General features: G+C 42.1%; 1 protein-coding gene across 1 annotated transcript in view; it reads left to right on the top strand.

The window, feature by feature from the left end:
- Positions 1 to 16,332, top strand: part of LOC141059710 (scavenger receptor cysteine-rich domain-containing protein DMBT1-like) — a 206,138-nt gene that overhangs the window by 172,968 nt on the left and 16,838 nt on the right. Inside the window, exon 13 of the mRNA XM_073555827.1 lies at positions 4,318 to 4,635. Within this exon, the coding sequence (XP_073411928.1) occupies positions 4,318 to 4,635 (318 nt within the window). The remainder of the gene's footprint in view (positions 1 to 4,317; positions 4,636 to 16,332) is intronic.

The raw sequence follows: 16,332 nt of genomic DNA, 5'->3' as shown, positions 1-16,332 counted from the left end.
CATTCACATGTTACACTTCCAATGTGGTGTATTTAATTCAATGCGATATATGTTCTGTGGGTGGCATCTATGTTGGAGAAACAGGACAGAGACTGAGAGCAAGGATGAGGTCTCATCATACAATTACAGACAAAAAAACTCATTTACCTGTGGCTAAACATTTCTGTGATCCAGGACACAACATAGACAATATAAAAGTTGTCATTTTAAAAGGCAATTTTAAATCACAGAAGCATGGAAGGGTGTGGGAACACAAATTCATTACAATCTTTGATTCTATTCACACAGGACTCAATTTGTCACAAGGTTTTATGGCCCATTACCATATCTGAGCTATTTCCTCCAAATAGCCCTTTGATCTCACAGAACTTTCACCACCACTTATGTGATCTTACCTAATTAAGGATTCTCTCTTCTAGCTCAGTATTTGTTTATTGAAATGTCCATGTATCACACCAGCATGTGCTTTAAACTGTATATAAATAAGGTTTCTTCAAATATTTTGTTATATCAGCCTGATGAAGAGATGTAAGTTGTCTCTAAATCTTGCTTTGTAACATCATTTACTATTATTTGTTAGCCATTAAAAGGTATCATACCCACAAGATTCCTATTTTGCTTCTCTCACTGAGAGCACTTTATATATTTTTTATAGGTCAGGTCGTTACAGATGCGGCAATACCAAATATGTGTACTTTTATTTTTTTATTTACATAAATAAATGTATTTATTGGTAAAATATTTTTTTTTCTTTTTTGGGGGATTTGTTTTAATTAATATTTTTACACATTATATTTTTTTTTACTTTATTACATTGTCCCAGTAAGGGACATTACTATATAAAGTCAGATCACTGATCTGACACTTTGCACAACACATTTCAGCAAGACAATCATCCCAAGCACACAACCAAGAAAATTCTTAATTGGTTTCAGAGAAAGAAAATAAAGCTGCTAGAATGGCCTAGCCATTCACCTGACCTGAATCCAACAGAAAATTTATGGAGTAATGGTGGTGTGGAAAAATGGGCCAAAATCACATGTGAACAATGCATGCAACTAGTTTATCCATACAGGAGGCATCTTGAAGCTGTCATCACCAACAAAAGCTTTTGGTACGAAGGATTAATACAATTTTAGAAATACTTTTGCCCTGTGTCAAATCTCCTTATTACCCAACTTAACATCTATGGTTTGATTTCTTTGCTTGTGTGGATTGGATGAGTTGTTACCAACATTTGTGAGCATTTCATGACAATAGCACCTTTAGAAAAATATTTACTTTGAAAATTGGTGACATGTTCAATACTTATTTCGCCTACTGTATGTATTACACACTGGATAAGTGAACCCAAGTCGCCCAACCTTAAAGCAACACTAATCATAGAATTGAATGTTTAAATTAAATAGGGAATATAACTGTTCTGTCATTTTGATAAAATTTTCTACATATTTAAAAACAGTTTTGTAGACATCCTGCTGAGATCAGCTCCATCTTCAGCCAGAGACCATATGAAGCCTCTCTCCAACCTTTCCCCAGGCAGGCTCCTGCTGTAGTCAGTTGTCTTACATCAAGACACAAGACAGAGAAGATAATGGTAGGAGGGTATGGATGAGTTCCTGAGACGAACAGCAGATTCCTTTATATAGTGGCATGTAAATGTTTTGGCACCCCTAGTCAAAATGACTGTTATTGTGAACAGTTAAGCAAGTTGAAGATTAAATGATCTTAAAAAGGCCTGAAGTTAAAGATGACACTTTTCTTTTGCATTTTTGGCAAAAAAATATTTTCATCTTTTACATTTTGCAAGTTACAAAAAGGGGGAGGCAAAAGTTTTGGCATCCTGCATGGTTAGTACCTGGTAGCACCGCCTTTTGCAAGTATCACAGCTTGTGACCATTTTTTTAAGCCAGACAAGAGACTTTCAACCATTGTTTGTGGGATTTTCATCCATTCTTCCTTGGAAAATTATTTTCAGTTCTGTGAGATTCCTGGGTCGCCCTGCATTTTGAGGCCGAGCCACAGATTATCGATGATGTTCTTGAAATAGCCACAACATTAGTTTTCAGAGAGTCCAGTATTTCAGCTGATGATATTTGTGGGTTTTTCTTTGCATCCCGAACAATTTTCCTTACCTTTAGTAGCCATTCAAATCCATTTGTGTCATCTTCTGTGCATGTTATCAGGGCAAAATCACCAGGGTATGTAAACTTTTGATCAGGGTCATTTGGATGTTTTGGGTTGTCATTATGATTTAAAAAGAGAAAACACAGTAGTTAGACAATAAATAACTTCACACAACCACTAACCATGAGTGGAGGAAAAGTTTTGGCGTTATCATTCATATTCTCTGAAAGAAGGTCAAGAAAGCAAAAATTCTGCCGGGGTATGTAAACTTTTGAGCAGAACTGTATATACAGGTATGTAGCCTAAAATACAAAGAAAATGTGTCATTTTTAACTTTAGATCTTTTAGAGATCATTTCATCTTCAACTTGCTTAACTGTTCACAAAAACATTATTTTACTTATAAAATGTGACAAAATAGGAATAAACAGGACAAAATTAAGAGTGCAAGTGCTGGTCTTAAGCTCCATTTACACTGCAAGATAATCAAGGTCGAGTGTTCTTAGAAATGATCGTTTCACAACTATCTTGCAATATAACCAGGCTGCTGATCACCAGATGAAAGAGCAAAATGCTTATTCACTGAATGAAATGATCTATTACGCAGATCATCATTGCCGGCGGTGTATTGCCTGTGTAAACAGGATTCGTACTGAAGAGAACCATGGTATTCTATGCATACTGATTGATCTATTGCAGATCTGTGGCGCCCCTGAGGCTCAGTCGCCACAGAGGTACTGCACCTTCTCCTAAGGTTTGGTGCCCCACCATCCAGGTAAGGTGGGAACTCCTGACCAAACTCCAACACTCGCACCCCACACAATAGAGTAGTTCAGCAAAACCACATTGCGGCTCCTTGCTTAGAGAGAAGCATAGAACCTTTGGTGGTTCCCTGCTTGGAACACTAAACGTGCTGGGAGGTGGATGGAGTTGATGATACATAAAAGAGTGGGAAGGTTTAGGATTACAAGTCAGTCAGTGAGGTCAGTCAGACGGGAGAGTCTGAGGGAGAGGGAGTCACTTGGAGAGGAGTGAGGGAAGGAGATCCCTGGAAGAGGGATGGAGGAAGGAGTGCTGCAGCAGGCCTGAGTGACCCGGGTCTGTTGGCTCAGGAAAGGAAAGAAAGAGAAAGACATTGAACTGAAGCCTGAGCTTCCATAGGAAAGAAAGACAAGTACGGAACACAGGAGAAGAGGGAACACAGAGGACGTGGGTTAGGAGAGAACCCTGCCTAGAAGTTCTAAGCGCAAGGCCGGGGCCCAGTCCCCGAGGTTGTATGGACACTAATGGTTCTGCAGCAGACACCGGTGGAGTAGTGGGCTGTAAATGCACTACTCCCATCTAAGACTTGGGGGCACAACAGCAGCACGGATAGAGAGCCGAGACTCAGGAGTAAGGAGTCCCCGAAGCAGGCTACACCTGTCTGCTGTACAATTAGAGTTCTTGGGAACATCTGATAGGAGGAACTCCAGTGTAACTCAGTACTAGGAGATCTTCACACTTAAAGGTGCTATAGAGGAGACGTTCAGAAAAGGCACATAAGTTGGCGGAGTGTTGGAAGGGAGCATTCCATCTTGCCTAGAGGTTGACTGAGTCCCTGACCTGGAGGACACTGCACGAAAGCGGTCACTACAGACTGTGAGTAAAGCTTTGGAACTACATGCCCTGGTGTCTTCCATTCCTTCCTGCGTCCACCTGCTTGGCACTGCTGCATCCCCTGCGCCGGACACTGCACCATCTATGTGTCACTTCACCTATTCTGCCCTGGGATGACAGCCCTGCCTGTGGAGGGCCATAATATCACTGCTGCACCACACCATCTGTCCCAGAGGATCTGTCTGCAGCGTCGGCCTAACATCCCACTTGCCGAACACCACAGGTGGCGTCACAAACTATTCCATTAACTACATTCGACCATAAGCGTTATCCCGCCATTACTTGGGCGCCCAGGGCCACAGACCGGGTCACCGCTGCTTTGACACACCACCCGCTGAGACCGGCCCGGTACCGAGTAACCCCGCAGCCCTGGGAGAGCGAACCAGATCGCTCAGTGTTCATCATTTACTTTGGTTTACCTGTATAAACAGGCATTTAAACGACTGCCGATCAAAAAAGGTTTAGTGATATGCGGTTTTATTGCACCACTGGACTTCATTACTTTTCCTATTTTTTCTTTATTTTTTCTTTCTAGGTTTAAACATGGCATTGAGGCTGGTAAATGGTAGTAGTCAGTGTAATGGTCGTGTAGAAATCTTCTATAATGGAGCATGGGGAACTGTTTGTGATGACTTATGGGATATCCAAGATGCACAAGTTGTATGCCGGCAGTTAAATTGTGGCCAAGCTCTCGCATTTAATGGCAGTGCTGCATTTGGCCAAGGACAAGGAGCAATTTTACTGGATGATGTGCAATGCACCGGCAACGAATTGTACTTATTGGACTGTCGACACCTCCCAATTACTTCACACAACTGTGGACACCATGAAGATGCTGGAATCATCTGCTCAGGTATAGTGGAAGAATTCCTATAGCTAATCTATTTATGATGTTATGGATATACAGGTGCGTCTCACTAAATTAGAAAATCATCAAAAAGTTAATTTATTTTAGTTCTTCAATAAAAAAAAGAAAAACTCATATATTATATAGAGTCATTACACACATAATGATCTATTTCAAGTGTTTATCTCTGTTAATGGTGATCATTATGGATTACAGCCAATGAAAACCCAAAAGTCATTATCTCAGTAAATTAGAATACTTTCTAACACCAGCTTGAAAAATGATTTTAAAATCTGAAATGTTGGCCTACTCAAATGTATGTTCAGTAAATTCACTCACTACTTGGTCGGGGCTCCTTTGGCATCAATGTGGCATGGAGGCGATCAGCCTCTGGCAATGCTGAGGTGTGATGGAAGCTCAGGTTGCTTTGATAGCAGCCTTCAGCTCGTCTGCATTGTTGAGTCTGGTGTCTCTCATCTTCCTCTTGACAATACCCCATAGATACTATATGGGGTTAGGGTCAGGAGAGTTTACTGGCTAATCAAGCACAGTGATACTGTTGCTTTTAAACCAGGTATTAGTACTATTGGCAGTTTGGACAGGAGGCAAGTCCTGCTGGAGAATGACATTTCCATCTCCAAAAATCTTGTCGGCAGAGGGAAGCATGAAGTGCTCTAAAATTCCCTGGTATACTGCTGCTCTGACTTTGGTTTTGATAAAACACAGTGGACCTACACCAGCAGATGACATGGCTCCCCAAACCATCACTGATTGTGGAAACTTCACACTAGACCTCAAGCAGCTTGGATTGTGGCCTCTCCACTCTTCCTCCAGACTCTGGAACCTTGATTTCCAAATGAAATGCGAAATTTACTTTAATCGGAAAATAACACCTTGGACCACTGAGCAACAGACCAGTCATTGGCCCAGGTAAGACATTTCTGGCATTGTCTATTGGTCATGAGTGGCTTGACACAAGGAATGCGACACTTGTAGCCCATGTCCTGGATACATCTGTGTGTGGTGGCTCTGGAAGCAATGACTCCAGCAGCAGTCCACTCCTTGCGAATCTCCCGCAGATTTTTGAGTGGCCTTTTCTTAACAATCCTTTCAAGGCTGCGGTTATCCAGGTTGCTTGTGCACCTTTTTCTACCACACTTTTTCCTTCCACTCAACTTTCTATTAATATGCTTGGATACAGCTCTCTGTAAACAGCCAGCTTCTTTAGGAATGACCTTAAGTGGCTTACCCTCCTTGTGGAATGTGTCAATGACTGCCTTCTGGACATCTCTCAAGTCAGAGAAGTCTTCCGCATGATTGTGGAGCCTACTGAAACTGAATAAGGAACCTCTTTTTACATGCTTAGGAATAGAGATGAGCAACTTTGCCTTTTTTCGGGTCGAGTCGGGTTTCATGAAACCCGACTTTCTCAAAAGTCGGGTTGAACGCAATAGGCCGATTATCGTGAAAAGTCGAGGGCCTACTGAAACACGAAACCCAATGCAAGTCAATGGGGAACCAAGGTCGGCAGTGAGTGGAGGACAGGAAACACACCTACAGTGCCATTTTAATGCCAAAAACATCAATTCTTATTACTTAAGCTTGTCAACCTTAATTTACTTTATAATAATAGTTAGGCATTGAAAACTGGGGGTTATTTGGCTAAAGTTATGGGGGATAGGGTTGGCTCAAGATTTTCGTGGGCCCTGGGCCAAAGAGTGTCACTGGGCTCCTTTAACACATGCCACAATTCATGATCCTCTGATACGGCAGAGAAGTAGCGGTATAGTACAATGAAAAATACTTCACTTCTTACATCTCATGACTGATATCCATTTTAAATTCTCCAATAGCTTCAAAAACGGACGGTATATTACTCCATACAGTATTATGGCCACCGCATAGTGCGCTATACAGAGTAATGAGGCCCATATATTTCTCCATACAGAATCATTGGTCTCATATAATGTTTGAAACAGTATATGATGAGCTCCACATAATGCTACAGTATATGTTGGTCCCCATGGATGAAGCTCCACTGTCTTATGGGCCCAAATAATGCTCCATATATAATGGGTCCCATTTCTAATGCTCCAGTGTATAATGGGCCCTGTAAATGCTGCTCCAGTGTCTGATGTCCACCTTTGGAATGCTCCAGTGTATGGTGGGCCTCATATATATTTCTCCAGAGTATAGTGCTCCCCAAAAATTGCTGTCCCAACATTGAAAGCAATTAAATAAGTCTCCTCGCTAGGGAATCCCTGTACTAGTCGGGACTCCTCGTCGTCCCCATCTTCCATCTCACTGCACTTGGACTGTTTAGACAGAGGGCGTACAGACGAGATGTCATCGCGCTCTCTGACTAGAATGTCACTGTCAGGAAACGCGGAAGACGTCACGGCGGTGGAGCAGGGAGAGGTAAGTATTTCAACTTTGCAAGTGCTGTGATCCTGAGCAAGCAGGGGGTTCCCACTCGTTGGTGGCACTGGCACTGGCACAGGGCCCCTCATAGTATGCCGAAGTGTCTCTGCTGGTGGGAGGGCCCACCCCCACCCCCACCCCCACCCACCGTCAGACACACTGGCGTACTATGAGGGGCCCTGTGCCAATGCCGTCGCCCATGAGTATGCCCCCCTGACCTGCTCAAGGAACCTGCACTTTCATCTGCACATTCCCCTTTGTCACCGTGTAAGGTGGTATAGTCTGCCTCAGTACACTGCGAGGACAATGTAGTGCTCTGAGTGAATGTACCAGCAGAAATATCTAGCAGTGGCGGTGCATCAGTGCACTCCATGTCAGATTCATCTTGGACTGGGGATTTCACGATTTGACTTGATAACCCAGGCATGGTATGTGAAAAGAGCTCCATGGAGTAATCTGTAGTGTGGCCTGCCGCATCCTTCACATTTGGTAGGGGTGAAGGACACAAAGAAAGGTGTTTTTCCTGACCAGGAGCCTCCACTGATGACTCAGTGCTTTTATTTTTTGAAACTTCAGAAGAGGAGGCGAGAGAGCTGGAGGCTGTGTCAGCAATGTAAGCCAAAACTTTCTCCTGAAGCTCCGACTTTAAAAGCGGTTTACCTACTCCCAGAAAAGGGAGCCTTTGAGGCCTTGTGCAGCCAGACGATAACGCAGGCTCAACACCTCCTGCCTTAGGTGCTATTGTGCTTTTGCCACTACCAACAGATGTACCACCAACACCACCACCATCAGGACCAGCTGGCAACCGCCACCCACTTCCACGGCCTCTTCCACCATACTTCCTAATTTTTGTGAAAATGTACCCAAAATACCACCAGCTATATGGTACTGTAAAACAAGGTAGAAGGTGTATATAGTATTGGTGAGAATTTGAATCTCACTAGAGATTTGAAGATGCTGAACTAGTATCTCAGGGCCAGTAGAGATTACACCTCAATGTAACAGGCTGAAATTGGATGGTGTATGACAAGGTGGAGGGTGTATATAGTATTGGTGAGAATTTGAATTTCACAAGAGATTTGAGGACACTGAACTATTGTCTCAGGCCCAGTAGAGATTACACCTCAATGTAACAGGCTGAAATTGGATGGTGTATGACAAGGTGGAGGGTGTATACAGTATTGGTGAGAATTTGAATCTCACTAGAGATTTGAGGACGCTGAACTAGTATCTCAGGGCCAGTAGAGATTACACCTCAATGTAACAGGCTGAAATTGGATGGTGTATGACAAGCTGGAGGGTGTATATAGTATTGGTGAGAATTTGAATCTCACTATAGATTTGAGGACGCTGAACTATTGTCTCAGGCCCAGTAGAGATTACACCTCAATGTAACAGGCTGAAATTGGATGGTGTATGACAAGGTGGAGGGTGTATATAGCATTGGTGAGAATTTGAATCTCACTAGAGATTTGAGGACGCTGAACTATTGTCTCAGGCCCAGTAGAGATTAAACCTCAATGTAACAGGCTGAAATTGGATGGTGTATGACAAGGTGGAGTGTTGTGAGTTCATTTTCCCGTCCACCAGTTGTGAAAAGCTGGGGTTTTGTCTAGGGCGCAACGTCAGGAGTTTAGAAGACATAATAAGCTGTGTTTTTTTGTGGAGACGCCTCTCATATTATTTCTGTCTGTCCTAAACGAGAGAAACGTTTTGCACACACATTTGCTGTGGGCAGTGTACAACCTAAGTTCCTTTTGGCAATTACTCTGATCTGCTCCTTATCCACGTTTTCTACAAAGGCTTTCGTGGATTCAGGAGCAGCGTTGAATCTGATGGATTTGGACTTTGCTAAACGTTGTGGTTTTTCCATGATGCCTCTGCAGACGCCTATTCCTTTGAGGGGTATTGATGCTCCTCCTTTGGCAGAGAATAAACCTCAGTTTTGGACCCAGGTGATAATGCGAGTTGCCCCAGACCACCAAGAAAATTGTAAATTTTTGGTGCTGCATAATTTGCATGATACTATTGTTCTGGGTTTTCCCTGGTTGCAAACTCATAATCCAGTTTTGGATTGGAAGTGTGGGTCTGTGGTGAGTTGGGGTTGTCAGTGTGTTCTTAGGGACGCTCCTGTTTTCTCCACCTCTCCTCAGTCTCATGATATTCCTGCTCTAGCCGATTTTTCTGATGTATTTAGTGAGAGTAAGTCTGCGTCTTTGCCTCCTCACAGGAGTTATGACAGTGCAATTGAGTTGATGCCTTGGTGTAAATTTCCCAAGGGTCGGCTTTTCAACTTATCAGTACCCGAGCACGATGCTATGCGGTCCTATATTAAGGAGTTGTTGGAGAAGGGTATGACCATCCTCGTCACCTTTAGGTGCTGGGTTTTTATTTTTTGGCTAAGAAAGATGGTTCATTAAGACCGTGTATTGATTATCGTTCCCTTAACAAGACGACTGCTAAATATCAGTACCCATTACCTCTGATGTCTGATTTATTCTCCAGAGTTAAGAGTGCCTGCTGGTTTACTAAGCTTAACCTCAGGGGGGCATATAATCTTATTTGCATCAAGCACGGGGATGAATGGAAGACGGCGTTTAATACTCCAGAGTGACATTTTGAGTACCTGGTGATGCCTTTTGGGCTCACTAATGCCCCTTCTGCCTTCCAGTCCTTTATGAATGATATTTTCCGTGACTTTGTGGATAAATTTTTGATCATCTATCTGGATGATATTTTGATCTATTCTAGTGATTGGGATTCTCATGTGGAACACATCTGGACTGTGTTCTGGATTTTGAGGGAGAATTCCCTGTTTGTTAAGGGATCGAAATGCCTCTTTGGTGTACAGAGGATTTCATTTTTGGGATTTATCTTGTCTCCATCGACTATTGAAATGGACCCGGCCAAGGTACAGGCCATTTTTGATTGGGTTCAGCCTACTTCTTTGAAGGCCCTCCAGAAGTTTTTGGGTTTTGCCAATTTCTATCGTAAATTTATTGGTATTTTTTCTGGTATTGTCAAACCACTGACTGATCTGACCAAGAAGGGCGCTGATGTGCTGAATTGGTCTCCTGAGGCTGTCTCAGCATTTCAGGAGCTTAAGCGGAGATTTACCTCAGCTCCAGTTTTATTGCAACCTGATGTCTCACTTCCATTTCAGGTCGAGGTAGATGCTTCTGAGATTGGTGCAGGAGCTGTTTTGTCCCTAAAAGACCCTGTGACTTCTAAGATGAATCCCTGTGCCTTCTTTTCTCGAAAGTTCTCCCCATCTGAACGCAACTATGATGTGGGGAATCGGGAATTGTTGGCCATGAAATGGGCATTTGAGGAGTGGAGACATTGGTTGGAGGGAGCTAGACATCAAGTTGTGGTCCTCACCGATCACAAAAATTTGATTTATCTGGAGTCGGCCAAACGCTTGAATCCTAGGCAGGCTAGGTGGGCCTTGTTTTTCACGCGTTTTAATTTTGTGGTCTCTTTTCTTCCGGGCACTAAGAATGTTAAGGCAGACGCCCTTTCTAGGAGTTTCTTTGCCGATTCTCTTAATGTGACCGAGCATACTAACATCCTAGGTGAGGGGGTAGTTCTTTCTGCCATTTCGCCCGATTTGAACCGCGCCCTGGAGGAAATTCAGGAGGATAAACCTGAGCGTTGCCCTATGGGAAAATTGTATGTTCCTGACCAGTGGAGAAAGAGAGTGATGTCTGAAATTCATTGCTCTGCATTGGCTGGTCATCCAGGTATTTTTGGTACCAGAGATTTGGTGAGTCCGTCTTTTTAGTGGCCCGCCTTATCTCGTGACGTTAGTAATTTTGTACAGTCCTGTGGGACTTGTTCTCGGTCTAAACCCTGTTCTCATTCTAATGGGTTGCTGATGCCCCTGCCGGTGCCCAAGAGGCCATGGACCCATATCTCAATGGATTTTATTTCTGATCTTCCTGTCTCTCAGAGAATGACTGTTATCTGGGTGATTTATGATAGATTTTCGAAGATGGTCCATCTTGTACCACTCCCAAAATTGCCATCTTCCGCTGAGTTGGTGCCCTTGTTTTTACAACAGGTGTTTCGGTTACATGGGATTCCTGAGAACATTGTGTCCGACAGAGGAGTCCAGTTTGTTTCCTGATTCTGGAAAGCCTTTTGTTCCAATCTGGGAATTCAGTTATCCTTCTCCTCCGCGTTTCATCCCCAGACCAATGGCCAGACTGAAAGAACAAACCAGACCTAGGAGTCATATTTAAGATGTTTTATATCTGTTGATCAGGATGATTGGGACTCTTTTTTGCCCTTGGCCGAATTCGCACTGAGCAATAGAGCTAGTTCTGCCACTTTGATGTCACCCTTTTTCTGTAATTTTGGGTTTCACCCTCGATTCTCTTCAGGACAAGTGGAATCTTTGACTTGCCCAGGTGTGGACACTGTGGTTGAGAGAATGCAGCAGATTATGGGACCAAGTGGTGAATAAGTTGTCCCTCTCTCAGGAAAAGGCCCAGCGATTTTCCAACTGGCATAGGACCATTGGTCCCCGGTTTAAAGTGGGTGATATGGTTTGGTTGTCATCTAAGAATATTCCTATGAAGGTTGCATCTCCAAAATTTAAGCCAAGATTTATTGGACCTTATAAGATTTTGGAGATTCTTAATCCTGTTTCTTTTCGATTGGCTCTTCCAGTTATGTTCAAGATCCATAACGTATTTCACAAGTCTCTGTTGAAGAGGTTTGTTGAGCCAGTGTTTCCTATGGCAGCACCTCCTGACCCTGTGTTGGTTGAAGGCAATATAGAATGAGGTAGAGAAAATTTTGGATTCTCATTTGGTTAGACGGAGACTCCAGTATTTGGTCAAATGGAAGGGTTATGGCCAGGAGGATAATTCTTGGGTCTCTGCCTCTGATATTCATGCCAATAGATTGGTTCGTGCTTTTCACCGGGCCCATCCTGATCAGCCTGGTGGCGTGGATGAGGGTTTGGTGACCCCGCCTCAAGGTGGGAGTACTGTTGTGAGTTCATTTTCCGGTCCATCAGTTGTTAGTTCTCCTTCCAGGCTCCCTCTGGTGGTAACTGGAGGTAGTGAGGCTGATTTAATCAGTAGAGATCTGCCACCTGATAATGAGGATGATGATTGGACCTCAGGAATCTCAGACTGGATTTAAGACAGCCGACGCCCTAGTCTGGTGCTGGTGATTCCTTCTGGCTTTTCAGGTCCTGGTTTTCAGCTCTGTTCCAGTCATTTCAAGCTAAGTTTTTCAGCTAATGTTCACACTTGATTTTGTTGGTCTATTCAGTTTTTTGTTTGGTCAGCCAGCCCCGGCTGGGGCTGTGCTGAATTTCCACTCTTATTTATCTGTATTTGCCAATTTTCTTTTTTGTCCCTTATTAGATTGGCCTCTTTTTGCTCTGTCTCAGAATATTTCAGAGTGCTGATATAGTGAGAGAAGTCTAGTGACTTCAGGGTTAATTTTGCTATCAGAAGTGTTGGACATTATTTTTGTAGGCTTTTTAGCAGGTTGCAGACAGTGTCTTTCCTTTCCTATCCTTTCTAGTTAGTTTGGGCCCCATCATTTGCTCAGCCTATTTTCCTGCCTGTGTTTGTGCTTTCATCTTGTTTTACCGTCAATACATGTGAGGGGGCTGTCTTTCCTTTGCTGTCTGCTCTGGGGCAGTTAGTTTTCCCCTTTTCTTGCTTTAGGCTTTTTTAGTCCTCTGGCTGTGACAAAGCGTCTAGGACCATCGTTGGTACGCTCCACGGCTGCTGCTAGTTGTTGTGGTTAGGATCAGGGATCTGCAATCTGCATAGCTACCAACCTCTCTGGTTTTCTGTGACTTAGCTTGTTTAGTCTTTTTCTCCTCGGTGACCCATTCATAACAGTGGAGGGTGTATATAGTATTGGTGAGAATTTGAATCTCACTAGAGATTTGAGGACGCTGAACTAGTATCTCAAGGCCAGTAGAGATTACACCTCAATGTAACAGGCTGAAATTGGATGGTGTATGACAAGGTGGAGGGTGTATATAGTATTGGTGAGAATTTGGATCTCACTAGAGATTTTAGGAGGCTGACAATGATGCTCTCAGTCGAAGTATGGACGCAGGCAGCCTAATAAGCAGGACTGCTGCACACTAAGGAGTAGAAAAATGAACGCTTGGTAACTATGCAGAAAAGAGGAAGAAAAGTATTTTTGCTTTTAAAAAAGCAGTTTGCACAGCAGTGTGCAAACAGCAATGCAGCTATCAGGGAGCCTATAAGGCAGCCTAATAACCAACAGAGCTGATGCACAAAAATAGAGCCTCCCCTGTCACTGCACACAAAGTGTTGTGTTGTAAGTAGAAATCGCTAACAGCAGAAGCAGTTTTTTTGGTTCTTCTTCCCTGCCTAATGCTCTCCCTTATTCTGAATCAGCAGCAACAACCTCTCTCTAATGCTAAGATCGGCAGAAGTAAGATGGCGGTCGGTGTGCATGCCCTTTTATAGCCCCTGTGACGCCACACAAAGCCAGCCAATCACTTGCATGCCCTTCTCAAAGATGGTGGTGACCGATGCCTAAGTCATCGCGTTGCTCACAGTGTGCGTCCTCCATCATTGGCTGAAAAAGGGCGCTGGAAGCATCATTTGAAACGCGACTTTGGCGCTCGGGTCGCTGACCTCGTGGCCGACCTCACGCTATGGTCAGGTTTCGTTTCATGAAACCCGACTTCAGCGAAAGTCGTCGACTTTTGAATTTGACCGACCTGTTTCGCTCAACTCTACTTAGGAAGTCTTTGCAGGTGTTTTTGTTAATTATTCTAATTTAATGAGAAAATTACTTGGGTTTTCTTTGGCTGTAAGCCATAATCATCAACATTAACAGAAATAAGAACTTGAAATAGATCACTCTGTTTGCAATGACTGTATAATATATGAGTTTAAATTTTGCATAGAAGAACTGAAATAAATTAACTTTTTGATGATATTCTAATTTTGTGACCAGCACCTGTATAATTCAGCTTCACAACTATTGTCATTAAGCAACTTGTTATATAATTCTTTTCAATCACGGTTGCCCAGAGTCTGACTTGCAGATTTTTGCATTGGGTGCAAAGATACAACATTGGTCCATGTTTACCTTCTATATGTCTGCCATGAGAAAATAGCACCCCTGGCTCCTGTCAGACTAGCTGGAGGGCAAATATATCTGCCTAACAGCACAGTCCACCCTTGGGTGCGTTGTATCTGCAAAATTATGTCTTCCTTGAAAATAGCAACCAAGGTCTGCTTATTATGGTGATTATGAGGTACCAAAGGGCAAACGATTCACACATCACATTTGTAAATTTGTAGACATTCCAAAAAATAATAGGAAACTTCACAAAATCTCTTAATAATGTGGCTATTGAATTTATTAATCAATTTGTTTTACTTTTTCTGCACAAAACCACTTTTTATTATTTTTATCCAGACTTTTAATGTCGTTTAAATGCATATTCTGCATAAATGAATACTCCCTATCACCTTTGTCAGAAAATCTTTAGTTTCCATTCAGAATTAACATTCTCTATGGGATACCATACTACAAAATACTCCCACAAAAATAGATCATTGATTGCAAACAAGATTTGCTATTTTGGATACAAAAAAAGTAATTTTCTTAACAAATTCATTCAAGAACATGTTGCAAAAATTAGTACTCCCCAATAAAAGTCTTAGGAGCAATGTTAACAAAGCCTAAATAATTGTAATTAGCCTGAAATCATCCACAGGTAAGTCTAATTATTCATTAAACAGTTAGCCAGTTGACAATAATGGGATGTTATTCTTCACTTTTCATATATATTTGTCAGCAATGGCACCATATGGAAGAGAAATGTCCCAAGACCTAAAAGAGAAATTAATTTTTTTACACAAGAAAAGTGAAGGCTACTAGAAAATCAGAAAAGCTTTTCTTATCAGTCAGAATATTGTAGACAAAGTGATTAAAAAATGTATCATAGATTGAACAGCAACCATCCCACAGAGACATCCAGGCCGAACACCTAAACGGGAGCATCACTAATGAGTAGGGTTGAAGACAATCGACATGCAAGTTCCATGCCATTAACTAAAGAAGTAGAAAGCCAAATCATAGAATCATAGAATCATAGAATCGTAGAGTTGGAAGGGACCTCCTGGGCCATCTGGTCCAACCCCCTGCTCAAAGCAGGATTCGCTAAATCATCCCAGTTAGATGTCTGTCCAGCCTCTGTTTGAAGACTTCCATTGAAGGAGAACTCACCACTTCTCGGGGTGGTGTTTCCCGTGACACAATATGACATACACTGCAGAGGAATGGCATCAATAGATGTCATCCACGAAAGGAATCCACTCCTAAAACCTGTGCATAAAAAGTCCCCCTTCAATTTTCCAGGGCCCTTACTGAAAAATATGAAGACTACTGGGACTCTATGTTCCGGAGTGAGACAATAAGATAAAGATAAATATTTTTGGAACTGATGGCATAGCACGGGTGAAGAGTAATGAAAAATGCATGATGCCTACAGTGAAACATGGTGGTGACAGTATCCTTATGGGGTGCTGCACGAGTGCTGTTGGTGTCGGAGAGTTACATACTCGTATCATTGATGGTATCATGAATTCACAGATGTACTGCTCCATATTGAAAGAAAGATGCTACCATCACTTCGTGTTCAGTGAGATATTGATTCAAATCTTACTTTTCAAAGGTGGTGTACTCATTTACCTGAGCAATTTATGTCAGGTAAAGCATTTATACACATGCATTACCACAAAAGTGTGCTGAAAGCAAGAAATACCTCGTTTCAGGATATCCCAAATGATCAGAGATAACCTGCATCCCACCTGTCCCAAAATATAAAAATTGGTAATTGTTACTTTAACTTTTTAACTTTCCCAGCTTTCATCACTACGTATAGTATTCATAGACCTAAATATCTGAAGTATTTTTCTTTTTAGCATATGTGCATATTAGCATTCAATGACTGAAGTAATTCCCATTTCCAAAGAATTCAAATTTAAGGAATTCAGATTTTTTTCTCCAGATTTTTAAGAATTATTTTCAATGTATTTCATAATAATGGAAAGAAAGATGAAGTATAGAGAAACAAATGTTATTTATTCTTTTCTTAATGCATTCCTAATTGTAATTTATCATTATAGCAAAAATAACATACCGTAGATAAAACATTTTATTATATTTTCCATGTACTGTTTTTTTTAATTCTCATCAGAATATGTATTGATTAACTTTTACAAAATGAATATTGATGCAATTTGTCTGAACTAATTA

This window comes from Dendrobates tinctorius, unplaced genomic scaffold (genome assembly GCF_039654945.1).
Source record: "Dendrobates tinctorius isolate UK_male_01 unplaced genomic scaffold, ASM3965494v1 ptg000230l, whole genome shotgun sequence".
Classification (NCBI taxonomy): domain Eukaryota; kingdom Metazoa; phylum Chordata; class Amphibia; order Anura; family Dendrobatidae; genus Dendrobates; species Dendrobates tinctorius.
The sequence above is the reverse complement of the archived record's forward strand: the minus strand, read 5'-3'. Positions and strand labels throughout refer to the sequence as shown.